The sequence below is a fragment of the Numenius arquata genome, chromosome 6 (assembly GCF_964106895.1).
Source record: "Numenius arquata chromosome 6, bNumArq3.hap1.1, whole genome shotgun sequence".
In the NCBI taxonomy this organism is placed as follows: domain Eukaryota; kingdom Metazoa; phylum Chordata; class Aves; order Charadriiformes; family Scolopacidae; genus Numenius; species Numenius arquata.
In genome coordinates, this window is record NC_133581.1 from 28,614,200 (window position 1) to 28,627,261 (window position 13,062).

General features: G+C 38.7%; 1 protein-coding gene across 2 annotated transcripts in view; it reads right to left on the reverse strand.

Annotated features, from left to right (window-relative positions):
- Positions 1–2,615: 2,615 nt before the first annotated feature.
- ANO5 (anoctamin 5) overlaps positions 2,616–13,062 on the reverse strand; it is a 59,321-nt gene continuing 48,874 nt past the window's right edge. For both annotated transcript variants that reach the window (XM_074150003.1, XM_074150002.1), the window contains 6 exons: positions 12,032–12,129; positions 11,635–11,765; positions 9,755–9,960; positions 8,467–8,648; positions 7,214–7,319; positions 2,616–6,330 (listed from right to left, as the gene is read on the reverse strand). In XM_074150003.1, the coding sequence (XP_074006104.1) occupies positions 6,109–6,330; positions 7,214–7,319; positions 8,467–8,648; positions 9,755–9,960; positions 11,635–11,765; positions 12,032–12,129 (945 nt within the window). In that variant the 3' untranslated portion in view covers positions 2,616–6,108. The remainder of the gene's footprint in view (positions 6,331–7,213; positions 7,320–8,466; positions 8,649–9,754; positions 9,961–11,634; positions 11,766–12,031; positions 12,130–13,062) is intronic.

The window sequence follows — 13,062 nt, forward strand, 5'->3', positions numbered from 1 at the left end:
CTGACTAGCTAACAGCACTGGTTTGTTGGGGAGCTGAAAAAAGCATTTAAAAGAATCATACCCTTACTAGATGTTTCAGACTGACTCATTTCTGACTGAGAAAGCATAGTCCTAATTATTGCAGGGAAATGTGCATATGCGCCTTCCAAAAATTGGTATGGCTGCTGAATTTCACATCCTACTCATCTCCCAGCAGATTTCTCGGTACACATGCTTACATAAAAAAAACTTCCTGAGCTGCATCTGAATGATGTAAGTGTTGGGTAGAGACAACTGATTATTTAAAACCAGAACAAGATTTAATTTAGCTATTCCTTTTTGAGGATGCCAAGATTATGCCGCAGAGTTGTTGCGACCACCCTGAGCACGCAGGAAGGCAGACAAGAAATAGTAGCTGTGGCTTAGTGAGGTTACAAAGTAATTCAAATATTCTGGCAATTATTTTGTTATCATTCACATGGTAATGATAATCAGGTTTTTTTTGCCCTTTACCTCTTTCCCTCTGGTTAGGGAAGAAAGGATTTTCATGTCTGAAGGAGTCCTTTGTATGAGCTGCCTCTGCCCTCTCTTAGCGCAATCTCTTTGCCACACCAGACATTGGGAACCCCAACCCCATCCCCTGCGTCTCTCAGCCATGCCTCATTCTAAATCTCCTCCCAGTTACAAGGTGGGCTCTCAGACTGCAGGAGCTGCCACTGGTAGAGCTGTGCTGACCTCAATGTATTTTCAGTGCCATGTTTAAGCCATTATTTTCAGAAACGCTGGCTTTTTTCCGATTTTGAACATTAGACAAGATTTTATTTGTTGCAGAGTCCACACATCTGAAATGGATATGAAATGTGCAGACTTCATATGTTGGGACATACTTTCTCCCACATCTTGCCAGTCTTTTCCACTGATTTACTAGTGAACGCATTACATATTTCTCTACTCCTGCAAGACAATGTATTTTACCCCAGTTTGCCTGAGTTGTACATGTTCAAACCATTTCTTTTATTTCAATGCTCCCTACCATTTTTAGCATCGAATAAACATGGACTTGTTTTTAGAAAGACCCTTTAATCTGGGTAGATGAAGCCATTGAGCAAACTAGATGCCTTATCTATTTTTCCGATGCAAAAAGTACAACCACAAAAATTTTGGTGCACCTCTTCATTTACTGCGTAAGATAAATGAAAGAGTTAAGACTTTTGAGGGGTAGCTACAATTTCTGATCATGGGGAGAGCCAGGTATGTGCCAGGATTTGTGAATGTCTCACAAGTTATATATAACGCTCTCTTTCTATAAAATATAATTGGCTTTGGATGAAATTGTACCCCCCATTAAATCCCATTACCCATTTACCACAGGCCTCAATGGAGGCAAGGTTTAACCTCCAAGAGCAAAGCTTGAATGCACCTTTTAACACTTTTAACGCTAAAAGTGCAACTTTTAACACTTTCATAAGGCATAAATATCCCCTATATCTTGCACGGCAACAGTGCCTTTGTCTATCTTTTTTTCCCCCCTCCTTTCTCATTTTCCTTTTGCTATCACTTTCTTGATACCTCAGTTTCTAGCACAGTGGTAGTAGCATTGTTTTGGTTTTTTCGTCCTTTTTTTTTTCCTTTTTATTTAAGATAGACAAGATTGTTTTATTCATCTCATACATTTCTTTCATTTGATTACTGCTATTGCATCCCTCAATCATTTCAAAGTTACAAAGGAAATGACTGAGCAGGTCTGGCAGGTGACCCTGTTGACAGAGAAGTTCTAATAACGTGGTGTAACAGGGGAGATAATGTGCTGATGCTGTCTATTGAGAGCAAGTCATAACCTTGCATCTAGATTCTCTGTGATTTAATCCAAAGCCCTATACTGGTGCCAGAAGTGAGTTTTAAAAAAAGATCAAAACATGTAGAGGTATATATGAGCAGAAAGACTTTACCAGTCTCTTGGAAAAGCTTTTGCTCTGCCATACTTTCCAGTATATGGGCTCCAAGCTATTCAAGTGCACGTACGTGAACCACTCGCGCTGCGTGTGAAAACTGCATGTGTGACTGAGTGAGAACTTGAGAAGTCACCTCAGGTCCTGGCATCGCAAGAATAAAAACTGTATCCAGAGAATGAAGAGACAAGCAGCCTGGCTGAAAATCAATGCGTGTAACATACTGTTCCTACCGTACCCTAAAGGAAGATGAAGGTGTCGAGTCTTTTTCACTGAAGTCTTCTAATGTAAGGAATTTGCAAAGTCAATTCCCTCATGGGCTATAACACACTCATGCCATCTCGGTCCATGTGGATTGCCATATATACAATATATGCAGAACTTAGTACGGGTTCTCCCTGGTTATTCATTCTTAGGAAAATGCATGAAGACAGAAAAGACAGTTCCACAATGTGATTAACCACGCGGAAGACGGCAGTCAGATGGAGGCTTTCTTCAATAATCTCAGTAAAATCTTGTGAAGTTACAACTGCAGGGAAACTATATAAGGCATTCCAATATCCTGCAATGAGTTGCAGAAATCTATATGAATGCTTTTCTCCATGAGGCTCTCTGGGCAATTAACTTTTAATACATCAGCTGCTCTCTGAATTCTTAGAATTTTCAAAAAGAAGCTGACAGCACATTAAAAATAAACACTGCTTTATTTGCCAGATTTAGGTCTTATTAAATGTACATATATAAGTTAACTGAATGCAATGTTTAAAAAATTTATTCCAACATTAGTGTATCATATATACCAGCAATATACTTAGCAGACAAAAATGCCACTCAGACTACATGACAGTACAAGTCAAAACAAGCTGGAAAGTCCATCTATTCTCACTCCGTTCTCTTGTCTCAAACCGATAGTATTACATAAAAAAGTAAAAGCATAATAACAAAACCTTCTAGAAAAAATAGTATAGTGTCTCATAGTAGCACTCTTATTTTGCAGTCATTTGCTTAGAACATACCACGTTAAATCTTTCCAAGGTAAAAATACTAAATTTTAATTGGGAAAAAAAAATAAAAATCCCTGATTGTATTACACTTGAAAGGCCAGTTTTCTTTTTCTAACTAATTCCAATGAAGCAATCATCTACTGTTGCTTAAATTACAGTAGTTCCGACACAGAACTATCTTCACTTTGGTTAAAGGACACTTTTAGATACATACATTAAACACATCAAAATCAAATATTCCAACAGTAATAATAAGCACATCCCAAACTGACCAGTCTGTTTTTCTTGGTTTTGTCACTTTTCAAGAACACTTCAGGAAATGTATATATGTATGTGAACCACTATAATCGTAAACATACTAATAATCTTTTGTCAAAGTACTGCTTAGTGACAAGTAAAAGCAAACTGTTATATAAAGAGGTGTTAAGACTTATTTTGTTATGTGACATTAGCTCTTAATATTACACGTTCTCTTTTCAACAGTTTCTATATACAAAGAAGTAATGCTATGAAGTATAATGATATATTTTTAAGATATAAATATTTCTCTTCAAATAAGCTGATCCCAGGTTTTTTCCACTTTCTGTTGTATGATACAACATAGGCAAAACATCTGTTTGTATAGCACTAAATAGGAATTGATCTCAAAAAATAAGTTTGAAAGAAGCAAGAAGTAGGGGTCAAAACACCAATTCAAATTCAGGGTCTTCATGCAGGGCTTCTGCATATCATTGCTGTATCCCAAACTAAGGTATTTCCTTGGTTTGCTCCATCTTGCTTCTAAATAGCATTATTCATTCACAATACATCTATTTTGCTGACATCTGTCCAAATGCAGTATATTAGGACACTTTATTACAGGACCTGAAGAAACTAATGTTCCGTAAGCAGGAATAGTGCATCTAATGCCGAATTTTCCAATCTGTTTTCAGCTTCAATCAGATCGTATGTTTTGCATAGAAATATCGTTTTGCATCTCATCACCTTACCATTTGAAGCAATTGTTTGCATTGCTAACAGTAACAAAACCGTGAAAACTAAATTAAGCAGTTTATTTAACAGTCTATGTGTAAGAAGCTCGCATTGTGTAAATTCTGGTGTCTCATACATAATTACAGTGACTGATACTCTTCTTTGGCTTATACATTAAGCAGCAGAGCAAATCTATTTATACATGCATTCCTCCAATAAATCCATTACTTCAAATGTATCTGAATATTCAAGAACATGGCCAGTTCATCATGACCATGAATTGCCAACCTGCTTGATTTATCAAGCAAAAACTTACAGAACGAAGCTGAATAACTTACAGTAATGAGAAATGTACATCTGCTTCAACTCCTTGACTGGCAGCCAAACCATGGGATGTTTGTTCGAGGTAGGCACTTCAACGTAAAAACTTTTGCTAATAATGACGGTTCAACTCAAGACATTGATTTAAAACTCTTGTTACAACTTTAAGGTTCCTAGCCAAGTATTCCAAGACGTAGGCTAGGTCTGCTAAAACAAAATACGTAAACCTTAATTTGTGCATCTAGTAAACAATACATAATTTGGCTGATGCGGAATACAAATCTGATTTCTTATTGTGTATACTTGCAAGGAAGTATAACTTTCAAAGTGCAAATATAGTACAATTTCTAATCTCTCCAGCTAGTGTACTTCAGCATGAGAGAACTCAACAGTCTGGTGCTACTTTATCTAAGCAGTTCGCACAGCACTAAACCAGAAGCGCGCCAAGGCAGGCATGGTTTGGCTAACACTGTCCAGCCATGCGTGGAGGTTCACAGTATCACGATGCCTGCAAGCACCCTTCGGAAATAGGCATTTCTCCAGAGCCATCACTTTCACATCTTTTGCCAAATGCAAATAAACAAGGCACTAAGCATGGAAGTGTTGATATGTTTTAAATATACTGCAAAATCATAAAAATGCCTAACTGCTCCAAATTATAAAATGAGGGCACATTCATAAACATCTGGTAGCTACTTTGCACAAGTAGTTGCTATATATTTATAAACTCGATAACTTTGTAGAAAAGCCCCATGACAAAACAGAAAAAAAAACCCAAGAAAACCTTCTTAAAGATTAGAAAGAAAAAAACAGGCTCCTATGTATAAGGACAACAACAACAACGTAAACATGGATTATTTAGCATGCTTAAAACCTTTTGAATACAAATCCACATCCAAACCATCCAGCTAGATGAATCAGTGTGGCGGTGCAGCTCCCAGCCCCCGGCACTGTGCAGGCACACTCCATAGTACATCGAGTACAGACACAAAAGCTTTAGACCTTTGTTGGCATTCACAGAGAATCCAAACAAAGCAACCAAAGAAAGGAGCAGCTTTGGCCAAAACTAATGTTAAGTGTGATCTTCCAATGGCAGTTTTAGAGACCGAGAAAAAAAATTACCTGTACTTCTCCACATTGAATACAACTTTCCAAAAAACCCCTGTAATTAGATGATTCCACAACATTTGCATTTAACAAGCAAACTCTTTGGCGGATGATATCTTCATAAAAATAAAATTATGGGTTTTTTTTTCCTTCATTAGTATGTTTTAACTGAATTCTATGCCTATAAATAATTCCAGGTGGAATTAAGCCAACGTATCTTTAAAAATCAATTCCTTCTAAAAAGCGTATAGAAGTTCAAAGCTGCAAACAAATGTTTCGTAAGACATAGCAGATACAAAAAAAGCCCCAAGCCCTAACCCTTGTATCAGGAGTGTTCTCCTATTTAAATGATCATGTCATAAAAATAATAATTCTCAGCATTTTCCACAGCAGGAGTCCTCTATGGTATCCTTTTCGTTCAGCTGGGATACAGCCTAGAACCTCACATTTAGCAACAGGAGGACAGGTCTGTGGTAATCACCTTATCATATCCTGTGAGCCCTTTGAGGGTAACATTCCCAATACTGGGAATCCAAATTCTAGGATTACAAGACTACACTTATATTCCAAGTGAAGGGTAAATAGAAAACAGTGCTGAAGTCATACTGTTAAGTAGATTTACTAAGCCTAGAATGCTCAGTAAGACTTTTACAGAAAAGTCTAAAATCTTTGGACTGAAAGCGAAGGGTTGTAACTGCTTTCAAGATGCTGCATACTGAGCAAAACACAGATAAAAAAGCTAGTATGAGCTAAACCCCAAACAGTTGTTTTTTCAACTACATTGCTCTGGATAACTCCATTCTGCCTTCTGTGGCGATGAACTCCTTTTCCGTGGCTAGTTTATCACCTTGACACAGTTTCTCCCTCAGTTTTTCAAGTTCATATTCATGTAGGATTTTCTGTGTTAAATATTTTTCACGTTTTATTTTGGCTTTCACGTCAGCAGGGACATCAGGAATCATCCATGCTACAAAGAATTTGACGACGAATACAACATGCTGCAAGAAAAAAAAAAAAACAAAACCAAAATAAAACAGGAAGCCAGGAGAAATGTAACATCTCATTAGCAAATGAAACACACGAAACACCTATTTTTTATCTAATGCAAAATTGATCATTTTTTGTTCACAAACAGAATACATTTCATTTGGCTGTCCTGGAACAATACATAACAAACTGATGTGTATCTGAGATGTGCACAGAGATTAAAGTGCTTCGTTTTATGCAGAAACTTTAATTCCAAACTATTTACGAATTAGCAAACTTAAGTGTCAGATTCTGAATCCTGAGCATCGCTTTCTAATATCTCTGTGTGGTTTCTTAGAAAATTGCCATGACTGTGCTGATAACGCTCAGCTGTTGAGGACTGATAGGATACAGCAGGACAAGTGATGAGAAAAGCACTCGAACAACTTCCTTTTCCCTTCAAAACTTGCAAAACAGTGGCTTAATGCTGAAGTACCAGTTATCCAAATTATTGATTTATTTCATTTTAGCCAATATACCTCCCTGCAAAATGCTTTCTGGATTTTAAATACAGTCATCTCACATACAGCTCTTTAATGAAACCAGTCAGAGTGAAAGTGCTAGTCCTGGTGGTTCATGTCTCTTCCATCTCCATAAAGACTTTTTTTCATTCTGCTGTTTTATTTCGATCAAATTTAGGAGTCTGCTCAGCTGTTTTCTCTGTTCTTACTCTGAGATTATCTTTCTGAAGTTAAAAGACCTAGTTATAGTAATCGTTTAGGACATGAATATTTGGTATTACTTCAGGAAGAAACTATTTTATACTCTCAGTAATTCTGTTTTCTGTAACATTAGTAACTACCTACAGAATCTATAAGGTACCAATTTCAGAAGGAAATTTTGTAGGCAACATACCTCCATAATAATTATAAAGGCCAGTTTTGCAGCAAGAATGTGCCAGAACTGCATAGTGTGTAAATATTTCCTCTCATGATCTGGAGGATATCGATAGTCTCTGTACCTGTTGGACAGAAAGACATGCAAAGGTGAAATGTCATATTCAGTCTGAGACAGACTACAAGCTCAGTGACACTTACAGGCAAATACAGCTGGCACTTAAGGAACCTTTTCATCTTGTTTTAAATGGTCTGTTTCCTTTTGCAGAAAAAAGGTTGCCTCTCAGTTTGCTTCTATCTTATGTTTGCTTAAACACCCTCCCCTTCACAGCAACAGAGCAGAGATGAGGAGGTGAGAAGTGCAATTTTATACACAGGTTGCTTTTTTTTTCAGGCAATGATGAAATAATACAGGACAGAGCGATGGAATGTATCACACAGTAATGGACAAGTACTGAATAAACGAGACAGATGTTGACAGATTATAGACTGGGCAGATGCAGGGTTTAATGGAAGGGCAGTCTTGACTATGGGTTCTACACTCACACATGTAAGCAGGATAAGGATTCCTGGAGCTTTACAGCTAAAACATACAAATATAACTTCTTTAACTGCTGGGTTGTTAGTTTGTTTTGGGTTTTTTTCTGTTTGTTTGGGAATTATCCTTTTTTTCCATCAAATCAATACTTTCCTTTTTTCTACCATGTACTTCTCCGAAGCTCTTTCTCAATTCTTCTAGAACCTCCAATGTTTCTTCTAGCGAGAAAGGACTATTTTTTAAATGAAAGCAGGATGGCCCAGGTCCTTGGTGGTATCTAGCACAATAACGATTGACTTCCAATACCATATCTCATTTTCAGCTTTGGAATCTAAACATCCCCTTAGTGATACTTTGTCCACTTAGACAGTGCAGCCTAAAAACCTTTGAAAATATAGGCTGAAGTTTGCAACCTTAGGGACATAAATCTTCTCCATCACTCAAAAACCAATAGTTTAATTTAAAGTAAAAAACGAAAACCAAACAAAAAACCTGTTAGCAATGAGACTCTCTTAAACAACAAAAAGGTGATTTTTTATTTTTTTTTTATTGCTGGCACAATCTCTTACCATCTCAAGCACTGCCTTGTTAACAGCTTAAACATCACCTCTCACACTTTAGGACGATGAGAATGACATCATTTAATTTCTAGTGGACTACTTAGACCTGCATTGACTTTCTATGCTGCGTTCTAAACAAAGTGATACAATATTTATTATCACACCAACACCAACCTGCATATGACAAAGTTTCCTGGATTCATTTTAGGCTTGTTTCTGTCAGGAAAATCTGAGATTTGAAACACTGACAAACTATTGTTTATGTATCCAGACATAGGGGAGTCTTCATTTTCGGAATAGGCATAGTAGTAAACTAAACGAGGAATCATATCTGATGTGAATGCAACAATAAAAGCCTGAAAAAGAAATTGGAAAAAGAAATTAAGGAAGTGACACACAAAACTTGTGAGCGGATTCATAAAGGGGTTTTTGTACAGTGACTCTGTGGCATCACCTGGGATCTTTTAAGCAAGGGCGAGCATGATTAGGGCACTTTGCCTCGGCAAAGATGCTGACTGCAGCCTCTGCTGCAAGGACCAGCACTCGGTGAACTAAATATGTGAGTAGTCCTTACAAGAGGCACCAAACCCCAAATATCCCCTCACACCAACCTGTCCTCTATCTGTGATCACAACGCTCCTTAGTGAAAGAAGAGACATGGTTTTGAATTCTTGTGAGAAAGGATGAACTGGAATCCAGTGTGATCGCTTTGTGAAAGAAGGGGAGCCATTTTCTCCAGCTTCCATTTAAAGCTGGAGCCATTTCTCCAGCTGTTTCCATTTTAAAAGGAAACAATGGCTACCAGCACATTTTCCCAAGAAACCTGAGATACCTAAGATACCCAGGTACCTTGGCTAATTAGGCAATACCTGCAAGTGGGTTTGTTGCCTAAGACACTTGCAGATCTGATAGTCTTTACTATTCTACATTAAAAAGAGGCAATTCTTTTGCTCAGCAGCCTGCTTTACTATATATTCAGGTGAACTACTAGCACAGCATTTAGCTTCTAGTTTATAAAAAGTACTCTGAGCCGCCGTCCCCATACAGGCATCCCGAAGCAGTTAAACGAGCAGAATTCCCACAGAATAGGCCTCATTGCGACAAGACAGAAATGCCATCTGGCCGACAGAACTAATCCACCTCTCCTGTCCCCTACAGTCCCCTCTGGGCAATCTTCAGACTAAGCTTCAGACTGGCTTATGCCGTTCTAAAATGCTGGAAAACACGGACAAGTGAATGAAAGATTCTGGTCCAATGAAATGTGGATTGGGAGCTGCATGTCATGTCATCAATATACGGACAAGCTGATCCACCCAGATGGCTTGACTGTACCTCTGTAGGGTAACGTGTGATAAAGTGAATAGTGTCGAGGAAAGAAAAAAAGCGTCAGTTGATTTTTAAATGGGCAAATTCTGAGTGCATGGAAGAATCAAAGTTGATGTAGCAGAGTTAACGTACTTACATTAGTGACAACAGACAATATGGCCATTCCATTCAGGATTTCTTGCCAAACTCCTATGCTATGTGCTTTTGCAGCCACAGGTCTCCTGTACTGAGTGGTTAATTTCCAGGAGTCTACTCGAATCTCCAGGATATTATTCATCAGAGCAAGAAGGGGAGCCAGTGGAAAGGATGCCACGAAGAGAGTAATGAATCCAAACTGAATGACTGCAAGGGAGAAAAGAAAAGTGCCAAAATCTGCCTCTACAAAAGCATCCTCAGGGTGACAATAAGACAGTGAAACATGCAAGTTGCCACTTGCAGACAAATGGCAAACCTCTACCAGGTAGAGGCAAACCTCTACCAAACCTCTAAAGTCATCTCCAGCCCTGGCCTGAGCTAAGTGAGAATGTGCCTCAGGCCCGAGACTTCTTTAGTTCCCAAGGGCTGCCGTTCAGCAGCATCCAAGGGAACGGGGCATTTGGGTCCTGTCTCATGATGCTAGATACCAAAGTTTCCAGTAGTGCTGGATACTCATTCTTTCATGATGCTGCAGCTCTCTCATGAACGGAACATATCTGTAGGGGAATGGGAACCTACTCATACATCACATTTTTAAATTACGAGAGAGGAGCAATTTAAAATACAATAAAATGGCTGGTTTTCCCATCCTGCAGTTTGTACAGAGCAAGCCCGCTCTCCTAAATGAAAAATAGGAAACACTTTTATCACGCACTTACCTCCACCTATTGTCATTGGCTTAGTCAAAATATTAATACAAATTCTGTATATAATAATTCCACTGGGGAGTCTTAATATTAGTTTAAGAATTGCAGATAAAATACACGTGACCCCTTTAGTCATTACAAAAATGAAATGGCTCTTGGTACAGAATGTGGCAGTCCTCAGTGCACAGCCAGTACTGTCACTGTATTTTAAAGACAGGAAATAGAACATCTTGTCTGGTTGAGGCAGCGGATAAAAATAAAATCCCATACACCAGTCATCAGCTCTTCCACGATTTCAGCAATCAGTTCTTTATCTTAGAGAAGTAACAAAATTCCTACTAGCTTAGCAGCCCCAGGACAGTGCTGGAGCGTACTGGTTCAGTTCTGATGCAGGAGGAGGAAGGACACCTATTAACAGGCAATGGCTGACAACGCTGATGGTTCTTAGCGTATGTATTTCACAAGATCACAGCCCCGTATGAAATATCATTAAGTGTATGGAGTGACAATAATACAGTTGCAAAGCTCTAGCCAATAGTTATCTCTGTACAAATAAAATAGTACAAGGGACCACTTCTCAACAAATTTCATCCTTCTAACAGACAAATGCTGATTTTTTTTTTAAGTGTCTTTTAGATTTAGTTTGGCTTTGGCTTTTAGCTTTGAAAAATCCTACTCTGTTACCCATGCTCCCTCTGCTGGTCTCCTGGACTGTATCAAAGCATAACCAGTGCAAACCTACAACTAAAAGGATTCTCCATGATCCAGTTTGCAGATCTCATATCTGCAGTACCCATCCTTACGGCATGTTTGGCACTCAGCCCATACATACAGTTTCCACTGACATCAGCTCAGAATATGCTTGGGAACAAGAACAGAACAGACACCGAGACAGCTGGCTGCGCCGAGAATAATGTTCCCCGTTCAAATGAGGGAAACAAACAGTCTTTGCAGTGAAATTCCCTGCAGTCTGAGATGCAAAGGCAGGTTTTATTGGTTTTGTTTTTAATTGGGCTGACCTATTTAATGATTTCCAGCAGTTAATCGTCTCCTGTTTACCAGATGACAGTGGTGGCATCAACCCATAACAATTAATTGCTAAGCTATTTTTTTTTTGCAAGTGTCAGTACAAGGTGTCTCGTCCTCAATTCCAAATGTGTATTTTTAAACTTACCCATTTCTAGATATTCATAGAACAGCCCTAAGGCTCCAAATATCTGCAGATCATGGTCTTGCTCCCAGCGACTGTATAAATTTTCTGGATTATTTCTGGCTTTCCGGCGACCCCACCAGTTACAAATCCAGCTGTATATGCAGAAAAAAGTTAACAATGAGAGAAGCAGTTCAAGGATCCATTTCTCTAAGAAAGCTCCTTGTTACAACATGCTTTTACAAGCATGGCTCTCACAAAAAGAGGCCAAAAGCCTCTATGAAATGAGTCTATTTGTCAGAATTTGTGCTTAATTTACAGAAATTTTCTTAGTTTCTTCATACGGCAATACTTGTTATCACTCCTTCCAAGAATTTCTTCTGTCTATACCATGGGCATCTCAATGTAAGAGATAACTTACGGTACAATGGCCTCTTGGATATTTCCCCAGATCTGTTTGCCAGCCATGACAATGGTGAGCTGTGTCGTCAGTTCTATCAAACAGCCCGCAGGATCGCACTGGCAGAGACAAATTGGAGGTTAATGGACATGAATAATGGACATAATCCAGATAACCTATATTCTACTGCTGAATAAATGAAAGCAAGAAGAATTCTTAAAACTTGTTAGGACAATACTTAACTTCCACCTTGACTGCCAGCTAAGATACCCTCTCAGGAAAGCTGTTACAATCAATGTGCTTGATAAAACACACACCAAAACATAGTGACCATTTAAAGACAGAGTAATTCAGAGATGCTTCAGGCCGACCACTGTGCAGACACACAAAGATGGGGCAGCAGGATCTGAAGGCAGCAGCCACCCCACAACCCCAGCAAGGTGAATCTATGGCGCTCGGTTAGCCCTCAACACCAGACCAACCCTGACCTAGCAAGCACCTGCATTTTCTATTCATATCCCTACAGCAGATATATTTAAATACCTGCCAGTATCTGGTCTCTGCTCTGTGCTGAAAACACTGGTTTTAAAGTTTCAACTCTTTATTGAGGCCTTCTTAAGAACAGAATCATAGAATCGTCTAGGTTGAAAGAGACCTTTAAGGTCACTGAGTCCAACCATTAACCTAGCACTGCCAAAACCACCACTAAACTGTGTCCCTCAGCACCACGTCTACCCGAACTTAGAACTTAACAGCCAGACCAGTATTAGGAGATACTCTATCAGTAAGTGCACTCCATTACTTCATTGTGTTTTGCATGAAGTTTTTCCTCCGCTATTGACTCCCAAGCAATGCTTCACATTAAATAATGCATTTCATCTCTGTACAAACAGCATAATCAGCAATGAAATCAGGGAAAAAAGCAAAAGTTTATACATATGCCTCTTACCAAACGGTTTCTCTGAAAATGTAGCGCTTGAAAAAGCTTATGAAGACACCCAAAAGCCAGAGACCATTTCCATTTATACTAGCTTTCTTCAACCTAGAGGATC